This window comes from Nelumbo lutea, chromosome 4 (genome assembly GCF_056320005.1).
Source record: "Nelumbo lutea isolate HS-2025 chromosome 4, American lotus-T2T, whole genome shotgun sequence".
Classification (NCBI taxonomy): Eukaryota; Viridiplantae; Streptophyta; class Magnoliopsida; order Proteales; family Nelumbonaceae; genus Nelumbo; species Nelumbo lutea.
This window is the reverse complement of record NC_142687.1, coordinates 9,545,682-9,561,117: the sequence shown is the minus strand read 5'-3', so window position 1 is coordinate 9,561,117 and position 15,436 is coordinate 9,545,682. Positions and strand designations below refer to the sequence as shown.

The 15,436-nt window shown below is 36.8% G+C and overlaps 1 protein-coding gene and 1 non-coding gene across 2 annotated transcripts; both read right to left on the bottom strand.

Moving 5' to 3' along the window:
- Positions 1-4,235: 4,235 nt before the first annotated feature.
- On the bottom strand, positions 4,236-6,984 carry LOC148853807 (tryptophan aminotransferase-related protein 2-like). The gene is made up of 5 exons (XM_088986069.1): positions 6,386-6,984; positions 5,923-6,226; positions 5,232-5,512; positions 4,803-5,092; positions 4,236-4,693 (listed from the first exon to the last, which is right to left on the bottom strand). The coding sequence occupies exons 1-5, from the start codon at positions 6,508-6,510 to the stop codon at positions 4,482-4,484; spliced, it is 1,212 nt and encodes a 403-aa protein (XP_088842195.1). The 5' UTR covers positions 6,511-6,984; the 3' UTR covers positions 4,236-4,481.
- A 6,314-nt stretch (positions 6,985-13,298) lies between these two features.
- Positions 13,299-13,371, bottom strand: TRNAV-UAC (transfer RNA valine (anticodon UAC)). The gene has a single exon. It is a non-coding gene; the product is annotated as a tRNA-Val (tRNA).
- Between the last annotated feature and the right edge of the window lie 2,065 nt (positions 13,372-15,436).

Sequence of the window (15,436 nt, the reverse complement as noted above, 5' to 3'; positions counted from 1 at the left end):
AGCTTCAAGCCATTTTACTTGAGCCTCTTACCTTGAGGCCAGCCTCATGGAATAAGCCTTTTAAAAAGCTGATAAATATGTTCATTCACAGAGACATGCTATTGTATACAGGAAACAGGGATACAACTCTCGATTTCCTAAAATCCTGGGCATAAATATGGATGGAGTATGGGTATCCGATGTAATATGATGATAACATGCATTTATGTCTAGCTTTAGCTTAAAATCATTTCTCAAAACTTATTTCTTGCCAAATTCTAAAAGTGTTAATGCTATAGTTTGTTAAAACACAACTCTTTACATATTCTAGAAGTTTCAATGCTATAGTATAGAGTGCATCCAGAAGTATCCATGCCATCGTATCATATCCAATAGATACTGTTAAACTAGACATGTACAGGTATCCAGAGGTATCATACAAGTTATATCATAATCATCAAAAACTCCCTCGTGCTTGAACCAGAAATGATGGCAAGCTAGCAATCTGATTGAACCAGATGTTCAAATCGGTTGATCTGGTGAGACCAAAGGGTTTAAGGATTAGAATACATGAAAATAATATGGTGTACTTCTAGACTTTTTAATTCTTATTCCTAGTTTCTTTTCGATTGTGCAAATCAAAAAGAGATTGTGGCTTTGGTTCCACACCATCGCATCCTTTCCATGGTAATGCTGATTGTGCAATGTGCATCCACTGCATGAGATCATGATAATGATGGTGTTACATTGCTTCTCTCTGTTACGCATTACACATGAATGTACAAGAGATTTTGACTTTGGTCCCACACCATCTCAACTTTTCCAATGTTAATGCTGATTGTGCAATATGCATCCACTGCATGATATCATGATGATGATGGTGTTACATCCCTTCTCTCTATTACACATAACACATGAATGTACAAGACTGTAAAACCCAATTCTAATCACACTTTCTCTTTTTCCACCTTACAAGTAATAGCTTTCTCTGATTCTTCCTCTGTAGTCACTTTAGTGATTGTACTTTGGATTTCTATTGAATTATTGTAACTCCATTGCACATAATGCATGAATGTAAACCTTCTTCTAATCAGATTGTCTTTTTTTTTTTTTAATTTCCTTTTTTGGTGTTACAAATAACAACTTTATCAGACAAATCTTTCCTATGTGCTCTGTAGTCATTTCAATGGATGCAATTCAGAATTTCAGATCAGAACTTCTATTGGATTATTCTGACACCTAATTTTCATATATAGCCTTTTTCTATTCCAAAGAATTATGAATCTGTACATGATTGAGAGCTGAAGTGAAGTGAATTAAGAAAAGGGAGAGATCAAAGTGGGATTGGCAGAAAAAAAAGGAAAAAAGAAACTGTTGGATAAGAAACAAAAGAGGAAGGGGGCATTGAAAAGAAACTGAAGAGAAGGGAAAAAATAGAAAGCAGAAATATGACAAAGCAAGAGGGACCTCCAAAACGCCCAACTATATGGGGTCGGCAACATGCTTCTAGACCCCCAAAACGCCCTGAGGCGTATGCCAGTGGCGTCGATGCCCCTGAGGTGTACAGTGTACACCTATGCCTTTTACACGAGGCGTATTCATGCATGCTTCATAGAAAAAGATAAGAAAGAAAAAAAAAAAAAAGGAAACGAAAGGGAAGGGAAAGAAAAAGAAAGAAAGAAGGAAGAAAAAAATGAGAAAAGAAAGAAGAAAGACCCCTTCCAGCTAGTGCCGTGCATCGTCGTTCTTACTTTCATATTTAAAAAAAGGAAATAAAAATGAGATCCTCCTTCCTCTCAAGGTCTGTTCAGGAGACTTATGCCTCTTGGGTTCTGAACCTCATCCCTCGTAGTGGAATGCCTCCGTATTTTAAAATATCGGTTGCTAATTGATGCCGTTAGTGTGATCATCTGGTTACTGCTTCCATCTTGTGTTTGTTCCCAATAGGGTGTTTGCAAAGATGTGGATTCTTAGATTCTTGAGTTATTATATTAGTTCATTTCATAATAATTTAATCGTTTCTCTAAAATTATCCTCATTAGCTTTTTAGAGGTGACAAGGGCCCTGTTCTCTCTCTCTCTCTCTCTCTCTCTCTCTCTCTGATCAATCTGCTTTTAATTTTTAGGTCGCAACTTTGCAAAAAAACCCTCCTTTGGCCAGCTGAGCAACTTTTTTTGGTGGGTGTTTGGGGGGTTGATGTTGTTACTCTTGCTGCTGGAGCCTCGTAATCTTAATTATACTCTTAAGTTTTATGGAAGCTCTGTGGCTGTTGTCATACTTTACTATTTCAGATGGGAAAGAAAAAGAAGCTATGCTGTTGACTGTTGAGTACATACACTGATACACTAAACCCAATTACCCTAGGATGGCAGGCATTGTTGCTGGACCTCATGACTAAGAAAAAAGTGGCACTTGATTTAATGGAGATCCAGGAAGTTCCAACCGGCCAAAATTGATATTCTTGCTCAGTTTGAAAGGAGTACAAATACAAATATGTACGGTGCAAATTTCATATATATATATATATATATAAAAGTTTTTTAAAACATTACGTTTTAAACCTGATTTGCTAATCGGACCTTGGGGTGGGGACTTCATTCCCATCCTCAACCAAACTGCTATCCCTAAACCTGATTTGTTCAGTGACTGAAACGCATCGAAAGGTCGGCTGGACAGGACAGGGAACCGTTCTGGGTCCGGTTCCTAGGTCGAAAGGTCCGATTGTCCAGTCTGAACGGACAGCTTGTTCTGACAAATTAAAAAATATTAAAAAAAGTAAAAAAAGGCTAAAAACCATTGTCTGGATTGATGGTTTGAGTGTCTAGGTCAACGATTTACTGAATAAATCAACTGTTTTTTTATTTTTTTTCCCAAAAGACAGTTTTGGGGTGAATTCTTAATTTTTTTTCAGTTTGACCGTCTAGTCTGGTCCAGTTTTAAAAACACTGATATCAATCGCCTAAACCATTTGTACACTTTCTTATAAGTGCTGACCTGCTGTCTGGTGTGTGGTACAGACATTAAAATATATGTACGTTTAAGTATGATCCAGGCGCTGATGAAAGTATTTAGGAATCAAGCAGAGAACTTAATGGATCTCAGAGAGTAATGGTGAGAACGGAACTTTTCTTATTTAACTATGAAAAGCAACCAGTTCAAGAGTCGAATAAAACAACTTATAACAATTGGAAATATTCAGAAAAAACTCCCACACTCTCAATGATGTTTCTCGTTGAATCAACGAGGAAATTGTTCTAGCTTTCTAGGTGTTTATCAACTTATTACCAAAATCTTACTACGTTAAACCAGTCCAGATCTTGTTTTTGGCCTTCGAAAACAATCGAACAGATTTTTGAGTCTTTTTTGCAGCATCTAAATATTCCCTACACTAAGGACAAGCTTGAAGGTAATGCCATATGGATGCCAGGCAATCGGTTTTTATCTTAATGGCTTTATCTGGAAACCTAAAATTATGAAATGTCAATGTGTAGTGATACTCAACCCTTCTCTACCTTTATCACCTTCAGAGTCAAACAATTGGGACATTGTACGTGGTTGTATCATCCACTGTGATAAAATGGAGCTACATGCTTCCAAGATGGAGCAAAAATTCTCTCTGCCTTTTTATTTTTACGCCTTTCCAATAAGGAAATCAATACCAACCACAATGACATTTACTTTTAGAAAGAAAAGGGAAGAAAGTTGAATCATAATGCAAGTTTAACCATGTCTTACTTATTAGGAGAACCAAAAGGCAGCTAAGTAGTAAATCTAGTAACCAACGCGAATCTAATTGTTGGGTTTGTGGAAGTTGGTGGGTCGTGGGAAAACTGGGATCACAATCAGAAGAAGTATCCATCTGACAAAGGAGGGTTTGGAAATCACATTAAATGACTTTGTTCATCATCATTTGTAATATGTTCATGATGCGCATCGCAATAAATATAGTCATAATCAGAAACAAATGATTTTCTATTCAGAGCCTGCCACGTCCCTAAATGATTAGTATCATCGCATCAAGCTCAACTATTTAGCTAGCTTTTATCTATACCGACTTGAATGATTAATAGATTTCGTATTAACAGGCTTCCATGTGCGCCGCATTGATGCTTCCAATCTAATTATTTCATCAAAATAAACTAATTGCATTTGGCCATCTTTGAATTTCCTAGATGTGAATACAATATATGCTTTTATGCTTTCGGCGATAATTTGATCAAAAGTCATTGCCCACCAACTGTTTGAAGTCCAGCCCGAAAGAGAAAAATCAATAGATATTGCGCACTAACTATTTGTTCCAACTTTCAAGTACACGTTAGGTTAAGAGCAGATGCTATTAAAACAAGCTGCCAACCCAAGAACAAGACCGTAAAGCACAGAAGGAGAAGACAGTATCTTCGTACAATCGTACTAATTACATAGGAGGTGGGTTTGCTTAGAGTATATGTATGGTTCGGTCCTCTAGTTCTGTTTCCACTTTCCATTGCTGACTTCTATATACTTTACGCCCCGTTCTCCCGTCCCTTGGATGACATATTGGATAATCTCTGTAAGAGAAGGTCGAAAGTCTCTTCTCGATCCAGCATGCTAATCCTGACATATGCTGTATCCACTCCAAAGTGCTTCCCGCTTCTAGTCAGGATCTTGTGTGCCCCCCTTAGAAAGCTCTCAGTGTCCTTAGTCTCCTCCTCTTCAGACTTCAACCAAGCAAAAGCTGTAAAGCATAATTCAACATACATACATCATTAGCTAATTTTTTCCTTTTGGGTATATATTCTGTCAGACTGAGAAGCATAAAACGATTACATAGATCATCTCATTACCAGGATGTGCTTCAGTCAACTCTCCAAAGAAGTTGCAGAACTCCATTGGGTATTCCGGCAGACTGAAAAGGCCATTACGTCCAATAACACTTCTCAAACGCTCCCATCTCTTGGCCATGAGGCCTCTTCCATAGTCAAAGAAGTTGTCGTAGTCTTGTCTGCAACTATCAGACACGGCCTTGAGAATCTTTGCCGCCCGCAACTGCGAGTCCTTCGACACACCTATTGTGTTGAGTTCGATGAACTTGGTCATCTTCTTAGCAACCTCTTTGTCCTTGACAAGTGCCCATCTGCAAGATTTTTAAAAAGATTGAAGATAAACCCAGTATGAGTTGGCCATATATATATAATTCATCTAACGAAAACGCATGAGTAACTGTATGAGTTTCCTCTCTACAAGTACCAAAGACAAAAGCAGTAAGTGCTCACCCAATGCGTGACCCAGCATGGCCAGTGCATTTCGAGACGGTGAATAGCATGAGATCATGATCTGCCGGAGTTGTAATCGGTGTATATTGAGGCCAATAGTAAGCCAGGTCATGAATGAGCTTCCCTCCACTCCCGTTAATCACTGCTTCCCGAATAAACCCATCTGGATTATTTGGGGAGGTTACGAGCTCTATGTAAGGTTGATCGCCTTTGTACTCGTATGCATCGCCGGCCCATCTGTAAAGCCCGGACCTTAAGAAATCGGTGACCGCCTGATAAGACTGCAAAGAAGAAGCAATTCAACGCAAATTAATTAACAACTTGATTAATCAATGAGCATAAGTACAGTAAATTAAGGCCAAAACTTTTTTCCTTTTTTATTTAATTTCTTTGGCCATAGAAACCTTATAAGCACTTGATAACATGATGGTCTGCAGGTGTAACCACTAATTATAAATTTGATACCACTAATTTTATTCCCTTAAGGTACTCATCCACCATTAATTAACCTGAACTAGAGAGAGAGAGAGAGAGAGAGAGAGAGAGAGAGAGAGAGAGAGAGTGTATGGAAACAGCAGAGAGGGAGCATGAGACATGGTCATTAACGTCTAATGAGGTCCCAAGATAAACAATGCTGAAGAAGAAGAATTGTAAGTAACTATTGAACAATTCTGATTGTGAGAAAATTCACCGAATAGTATGGAACGGCTGAAACGACGTTGATCGGCTCTGTTGAATCGGGAGATGATAAAGCATAGAGCGCTGCCTGAAAGAGTTGTGTTGAACCGGTACCAACCACGATGTAATGACCTTCTATTTCAGCATTGGCCACCAAATGATGCAAGCGTCTGATCTCTTCCACTAATTCTGGCTCCAGAAACCAGCACAAGTTTGTAATGTCGGAGAAGTAGCTTAGCGATTGCCAGCCGGAGATCACCACTGTGCACTTGTCCCCCATCTTCTGCCAATATGGCTCGAACATTTTTGGATCACCACTGATAACGAAAGTCAAATGAAAAATACTGTCAGGCGTCAGTCCGAGAATATGAAATAACTGTAGCCTGAGACAATCTGTATATCAAAAGCTCAACTTCAACTGTAATCGAAAATGATGGTGAAGCAAATAAGACACAGGCTTGGAATTGGAAACTTACTGGTCAAGGTTAATAACAGAGTCGAAGGGGAGCTTTTTGGTCATGCTGTTTTGTTTTTCTTGCAAAGCAACAGAAAAAAGGGAAGAGTGTCCGTTAATATGCACCACCTGCTCGCTATCAGGCATCTTTTTCTCCTATTCTCTGTTTAGTTACCGTTAGACTCGAAAACAAAATACTCCTCAAAACTCCAACCTTCTTCTCCTCTCAAAACGACAGTTGTGTCTCTCTGCTCTGCTGTCCATTATATATACATGCAGTTTAAACGGTCAGTTTAAATCTGTTAGTTTTGCCTTTTAATACTTAAAAAATAACCGCAAGACTATATTCCACCGCAAATTTTAATGTTGTCTGTAAAACCCTAATCCCCTTTTTCTTTATTTAACATAAGAGATCGCAACTCCAAATAGAGAGCTATACGCTACTTCACATATCTCTTGAAACAGGGGATGACGAAATTAGAAAAGTTTATTGTCGATGGGCACAAATCTATAACTCCATAAATGCTGACTTCCACAGGTGAAGACATTGCTATAGAAAACTCTCAAGAAATTTGTGAAGCATATGAAATCTTGACTGATGAGTACAAAGAAAACTGTTGTAAACCAAGCCGACTCTAACCTGGTGTATTAACAAACGATTGCCGACCAAATAAAGGTGGAAGTCATTTTCAAGTAATTGTTTCATGTGCCCATAATTTCTTCTTCACTTGAGTACTCTGTTTTTTTCAAAACACCTGCAGCTCATTTTGAATTGGATTTGGTAATGACTTCCTTTTTATGGAGTAATAAACGTTTATTAATTCTTGTCTTGAACTTATCTCAACTTCAAGACTTCTAAATCTTTACCTCAATCAAATGGATATAGCATACACTGAAGTTATCAAAACAGCAAGATTTGCCAGTTTGTTGCTTCTGTTCTCATTTGTGGAATAAAAGACACTGAACCTTGACTCAAGTTTAATACGGAGCTATGCTAGCAGTTTAGTATAAACATTTCAACACCGGAATTTTTTCCCTGCAAGGGCTGCAATCGCTGTTAATGGCATCCATCCTATGGAAGGGTTTGGTTTGTAAGAGTGTTTTGTATTAGGCGGTCAAAATATCTATTTTACTCTTTCTTTTTTACTTTTTAATTTGAAAAAAAAAATGAAAAAGTGATGCAAACGGTCCGTTTAAATGACTTACACATGTGAACTCAGATGCCATGCGAATTCTGACGTGTCCCAATTTGATTGGGAATGCACCCCGGCACACATGTAACCAGGTGCAGGAAATCCGAACTCGGAAGAAGATGGTGTTAATTTTTTAGATGCAAAATTTACACTATTAATAATTGCAAATGAGACAGAGTATTAGTATTGTGTCAATTAGGAGTGTAAATTAAAGTTACAAATAACCAGATGCAAAACATGTATCTGATCCAGGTTAATTTGCACTGCAACCAGATAAAAAACAATAATTTTTAGTCTCCTTTCTTTACAAAAAAAAAAAAAAAGGTTTTCAAGAAAAAGAAAATTTTACATAATACAACAAAATTGCCAAGGATAAGAACAAGTATGTAAACCATCTACAACCAGTGTTTAGAAAATCAAACCGGACCAGCTGCTGGTTGGATGGTCATCAGCTGGTTCAATCATACCCCTAAAACTGTTACCACTAAAAAAAATTGGACTAGTTGGTCCTATCAATAAACTTGTCCGGTTTGTTGTCATTTTAATTTTATCTTATATGCAAAATTTGTGTCCTTGTGTTCAATTAGGAAGATAATTTTGATAAATTTTCAATATCTATTTTTGGCAACAAATCTCAACTTTCAATATTAAAAATAAAATTAAAATGGGTCTGTCCCAAACAGTCTATATTAATGTTTATGTTCTCGACAACATAGGCCAACAGCCAAAATTTTTTCTGTCCCAACCCAACCTCAACTTGATGTGTTTGTCTATCGGATCCAAACTTAATCCAATACCTGATTGAAGCTGACCAAGCCCGATCGGATGGAGTCAGGTCAAAGTATATTTACCAATTAACCTTTCCTAATTACATACAAATAAATTCTTACAAATATCTCAAATGCATCAACAACGCTGAATTCAAATGACTATGACTAATTCATAAACAAATAACCAATGATATAAAAAAAAAAAAATTAACATCAATAATAAATTTCTTATCCTTCATTTTGCTAAGATCGGACTAAAACCCAGAAGATTATGGGTGATGATGAGATTCTTTATAACAATGTGGTCTCCCCATTCTTGCTGAAGGGATGCTACGGATTGGGATCCGAACCTAACTCGAACAATTTTGACCTTAATCCAATCTGACCAGATTGAATAAAATGGGATACCAAAACCGGTCCAACCATTGCACATACAACCCACCTACACTCAATCAAGTTCATACAAATGTTTCAACACTAACACTACCGCAATGTCAACGGCCGGGATGGATTTGATACAGGTTCACCTCAACCCTAACCTGGCCCAAAACCTAATTAATACCCGTACAATGCACTTGACCCGATCCACTAACATCCCTTCTTTCGGATAGACATTAATACGTAATGATGTTATCACATTAAGAGTAAGATTCTTTGAAAAATAAAAGGCAAAAGGCAACGTGGCCTTATCATCCATCGCCGAAAGGAGGCTGTTTGAAGAATCAAACCATTCACATGCATTTTCGGCTCTTTTCTATTTTAGTTCTTTTGGGCTTTGTAATGTATATATTTATGTTGTTTTTTTTAATAATAGAGATTGAAAACTTTTTATTAAAATAACATTAAGTGGGGTACAAATATTCAAAACAGAGAAACTCAAATGGGCCAAATCAAGTAAATAGAGTAGTGGTTTGCCATTAAAGGATTAAAATCGGGGGAAAAGGCTGCACGAGCTAAATGGTGAATTATCGTATTTGTCTTATTATCACAGTGGAGGATTTTAATTTGGGTAAAACACCTTGAGGCTATAAATATCTGACCATACATTTTTTAGGGGTTAAAATCAGATAATTTATTGGAGTTGACAGCTAAAATAGTTTCGAGAAAATCAAATTTCACCATAATTTTATCTAGCCCTTCTTTTAGAGCTTCCAAGCAGTTTTACCGAATGGCTCTTCCTTTAGCATCAACAATTGATTGGCAACGAATTCAACCTCCTCGAGCACCAACGACTTTCCCTTCTTGACAGGCGAATCCCGCCCACCTAGAGAAGGAACCACTGTGGCTATCGATTCCTGTGTCAATGATTCTACTGTTTAGGTCAAACAGTTCAGGTGGTTTGATTGGATTAGGGAAAATATTTATGTGCCTGTCTTTTAGTCTTTTATGTGAAAAGAGAGACTTATGTGTGGTTCTTAGCTGAAAAAGAAAAGAATGAAAGAAATAAATAAAAAAGGAGAGGAAGGAGAAAAAGAAAGAGAGAAAGGAAAGAAAAGAAAAAGGAGGGAAAGAGGGAAGAATCAAAGGAGGAGGAGAAAGACTTATCACTTACCAGTGATGACGATGGCAACGGCAACAAAAATGTAGTGGCAAGTCGGCAACCATTTTGCATCTAAGATCATTTTTGTCTTAGTCCTTCCCCATCTCTGCTTCCTTATTAAACAGCTCATTGCTATCCAGGTCGAATGGGTCAACGATTCAATTGTTTGGATCAGAGATTTTCTGATCAAATCAACGATTTTTTGCCCATGAATAGGTTAAGGGGAAAACCACAGTTTTCAAAACCAGATCGGATCGAAAAAATCGGGAACCAGTTCTTTTTTCCCCCAAAACCATTGATTTTGGTCAGCGAACCGCTGAACCGGGTAGTTAACTGTTCGAACTGTTTGCACGGTTTTGATAATTTTTTATTTTTTTTATTCTTCTGTTAGAACAGGTCGAGCGTTCAATTCGAATGATCGGACCATTCGACCTAGTAACCGGACCCCTGACCAGTTTGGTTTTAAAAACCATGAATAAAACGGAACCAATTGCCTGAATGATTCATGAGTTGAATGGTCTAACCATGTAGGTCAATAACAATTCGAAAACACTGATCGTAATAACTCACATCTTAAAACCAAAAACGGATACTTGGTAGAAGTGGAACTAGTATCAGTAGCTAGTTAAATTTTGGTTAGATACTGGGACTAACGATATTGAACAAATTGGTGGATTCAACTGTCCCGTTCAACTCCTTTGAACCACACAACCAATTAATGTCCAATCAAATTTAACTTTAATTAAATAATTTTGGCTCGAGCTTTAATTTCAGGGTAAATTTGAGTGCTACCAATAAAAAGCTTGACTCGAAAGTTCACGAATTTGATTTGATTTATGTATAAAATGTAAAAGAATATATTAGTTTTCAAGCTTTTGAGCCAAGTTCAATCATTGAATATTTAGACTAAGTTTGAGAGTGCTTATTCTAATAAGCATCCATGAGCGTTTGGTGAAAAATCATTTATTTCAAATAAGATGGTATAAATATTTTAAAAAATGTTGTAATGGGGCAAAATAAGTCAGAAAGAAAATAAGCACTTATTTAGATTTATTTCTCAAACGCAAATAAATACTTATTAGCATGGTCCCAACACAAAATAAATATTTATTTGATAATCACTTGTTTTTAAGCGCTCCCAAACTTCACCTTAATCGAATTAAGCTCAAATGGAAAAAAAATCAAATCAAATCAAAAAACAAAGTTGAAGCAAGACAAGCCAAAATTTGACCCGACTCGATTTAATCATACCTCTACCACCAGTTACCTTTGACTCCATGGGATGGGATGGGGTAATGATGTGGTGAAGTCATGGCAGTATGACATGTGTCATGCATAAATGATCATCAGAGATCATATAATAACAGGGACAAAACCTGCAGCTACAGACAATTTAATTACATGTTGGGATCGACCCACACCAAACTAATAATGCATTTAATGTGTGTCCAAAAAGGTTATAATCTTAAACCAAAGGAATTCCTTGATTGAATTTGGTTGTTCCCTCCCAAGCAATCTCTATTCCTCCGACCCATGTTGGATGTTGCCAAACACATGTATGTATGGGTAATGCACATGCTTGGAATGATTGCACATGCAACGCGATACATGCACATAAACATACTATCAGATTTAGTGGGATTTTAATATTGTGTTTGTTAGCCGGGAATCAGACATGTTTATTTTCTTGAGGAGTTTTGTTTGTTGATTGAAGATTTGGGGAATTGGGAATTGGGGAGGGAGCAAATGCAAAGACCAATTAACCCGCATACCAAGCATGTGGATGTGGTCAGTGATTGAGATAATAACTCAGCGCCTGGTCCCCACCTTAGCCATCTAATCCTGTCCGGATTCAGCGATTTCTTCTGAGTTTAGTTCAGTTCCCCCGTCATGAAACACAGTCTGCATCCCTCACGACTCCATCCATATGAAAAACTACTTAATTAGAGTACTGTTTGATAAACAAATGGAAACAGGGAAATTGGAAACAACCCCCTATTTGAAAACATTAAATAATAAATTAATCTACAAGCTAAGATACAATGAACCTCGTCATCCTCATCCATGAATCGAATTTTCTGTCGAAATCTGGGATCTGGATTAATCCATGGTGGCTGGAGCAAATGTATAGAAAGAAACCATTTCATATTTTGTGCAAATTTTAAGTGTTCGATGGCCAGGTTCCGGCTTCAAGAAGAAGAATAGTGAAGCCCAGTCAAACAAGATAAAGAGGCATAAACCATAGCCCATAGGGTGATGAAGATTGATGATCAGTAGCTTATCTAATCTAATCATAGATAAAAAACCATTTTAACTTTTATCAGTGGAAGGATTTAAATGGATATATGGACGGATTCAATATTATTCTCAAGTCTCTACTCACATTAATTTTATGATGCATTTCTTAAACGTTGCCATGCGCAAGTAAATTTCAAAATTACTATTTTAATCATTAATAAAATGAAATTTATATTTTTTCTAAGGTATACCGATCGAATATGAGATTTTTTACTTTTTTTTTTGGGTAAATTCATGCATATTTTAATCAGTACCGTGTTCAAAACATATGGTATCTTAAAATTGCCCTCCAAATCATAGGCGGATCCGCGTAAGATGGTACTTGCAATAATTCAGTAAAACATGGGTGAATAGGGATGACAATTTTCCCCATCCCCAACGAGGATCTGACTTTTCCGACTTTATCGGGTCGGGGATGGAGATTATTTTGGTGGGGCGGGGATGGGGATGGGAATTGAGGTCCTCACCCCTGATCTTAATTATATATATATATATATATAATATTATTTATATTAAATATATATTATTATATTATTTCTATATATCAAAATATATTTAAAACAATATTTATAATTTAAGTTTTTATTTATTTTAAGTAAATTTATTTTTAAAAAACTGCTGTTATCTAAAAATATTTTAGAGATTCGGGTCCCTATAGGAAACTCATCCCATTGAGGACGGAAGACTCATTTTATCCCTGATGGAGACCAGAAATGAGGATAGAGGTTAATTTCAGAATCAGAGTCATAATCCCCACCCCGAGCCTGCCCCATTGCCATTCCTATTGGTAAATCTCTCGTGCAAATTTTACTAATGACCGTCACCAGTGAAGAAGATGGGTGGTCGTTTAGCATCTACTCCCTCTCCCATGCAATGCAGGTCATTAATGAATTCCCCCAAATACTTGAACCAAGATATGGTGTCTCCCCAGGTCTCAACTATGGCTTAAGTATCCATAAATATTTGAACCATTATCAATTTTCGGATCACTAAAATGAGAATTATTCACATATAACCATGTTTAAACAATAGTTAGTCGGGACAGGTGAGATGTACAGTCAGTCCAAAAAGTATAAAGATGTGCAAACCATGAAAACGGTATCAGGTATCATTTTTTCCTTATGAAAAAAAGATTGATACTGCCCAGGATCGAACTGGGGACCTTTAGTGTGTAAGAATAACGTGATAACCACTACACCACAGCATCACCCGCAATTAACACTTGGAGTTTAATTTCTTGTAATGTTAGTTTCATGACAATCAACCTAATTAATTTTACTTCAGATCACCAAAACGCTACATAAAATTAACATATATTCATCTACCACGTGTGCATTAAGGGTTGTATGATGGGCTTTGATTGAAACTAGAAAACATAATCAGTGCACTCAATACTAGACTTTACAATATCAAGCGTACGTATCAATAGTTTGAACCTGGGTCCCAACTCCCAACCTGATCTTAACATAGGGTCCCAATAACACACGGTTCCAAACAGCTGTTTCAGCCGTTCATCAGGAACATTTCCCCTACTTTTCATGGTGAAATGTTTCCGATGTGCAGCTGCAATGACTATTGGGACTGTATGTTGGAATCGATCTGAACTCAGTTTCAGCACCTCAAGTAAACCTGTTTCAACAGGAATGATTAGGGTGATGTTTGTTACTGTTTACATTTATTCAGTAAACGTTTATTGATGGTATCACATAGGCGTCATCTCAGCATTTTCTCTCTTTTGTTCTTTTGCATACATCGAAAATGCAAAAAGTGAATTTTGATTTATGTACATGCCAGTCATTTGTAGAATTTATTTTTTTTAAGTTTCCACAAACGGCCAAGCGTTTATTCACTATTATGCTGAAGTGGCATCTAATGGTGCCTAGTGGCATCCAATTGTCATAAACGATTGTAATTATTGCATTTCTTAGTTTTTACAAACATTCATTCAATAAACATAAATGGAATCAAACACATACTAGGTTTGATTTGTACATCATAACCTTCATAAGCGTTTCTTTTCACAAGTGAGTCCTCATTCACAAGCACTTCATTTTGCATGTTCTTCTAAGTAATTTGACTTATAACATATTTACATATTTATAATGATAACTGTGTGACATCTCAGAAAAATAGTCAATTCTTTCAAATTTTAATGTAGCTGTCACCAAGGCAATTCAAGAAACCCTTCTTTCCCAAATCTCAAAGTTAATCATTACAAAAAACGCTTTTTGTGAAAAACAAGATTGTCAAATGCATTTTTTTTTTGTAGATTCCATTTAATTGCTGATGTGACATGCATGATACATCAATAGAAAGGGAACACTTATGAAATGCTTCGATGTCAAACACCAACCCAGGTGTCCAGTTGTGTTAAAAATAGAATTAGGATCTACTCCTCACAGAGCGCGCCTCACACCAACCTCACAACCACATCCCACCTTGTACTAAGAACATCTCCCCATAAATATAAATAATAAATACAAATACAGGAGATGTTCCCAATGTATGGCCAAGAAATCTTGTAAGATTAGTGTGAAGCGTGCTCTGTGAGGAGCAGATCCAAACTTTTAAAAGTAAAGCAGAGAAAATCTTAATCTTCAAAACAACTTACAAGCCAACAACACAAGATGCCCTCTTGGACGGGAGTTGTGTTCCCAAGTCCTAATCACAATGGTCCCAATATCCATGCACCCAAAGGAGGAAAATCAATATGCCCCTTTTCTTGTTTTTTCTTTATTTGGAAATTAAAGTAGGATATTTTTCCCTGTTTTAGCTGAACTGTAAACCAGGATAATAGAATATAGACCTGATAATAAAATTGAAATGCTGAAGAACAAGGTAAGAAAACCAAGGAAAGCTCTCTAGCCGAGACCATAAAAGATTAAACACACCAATGAACTGACTTTCCTTCTACCTGAATATAGACATAATGCCTTACACAAAGGAAAGTTCTCTAGCCGAGACCATAAAAGATAAAACACACCAATGAATTGACTTTCCTTCTACCTGAACATAGACATAATGCCTTAAGTGTTTGGCATAGGTGTTGGGAACATCACATTGTTTCTTCACAAAAACGTGCTAGACATGTGGAATTATAAGCTTTTGTTTGGAAGCAATGCTGTCATATAGGCGTTTTCTGAGAAAACACTTGTTTTGCTTGATACTAGTGCTAACATCAATGTTTTCAACATTGATCTACATTATTCAATGTCCAAGATGATGTCACATACTCATATCATCATTGCACCATTGCAGCAATGCATCATTTT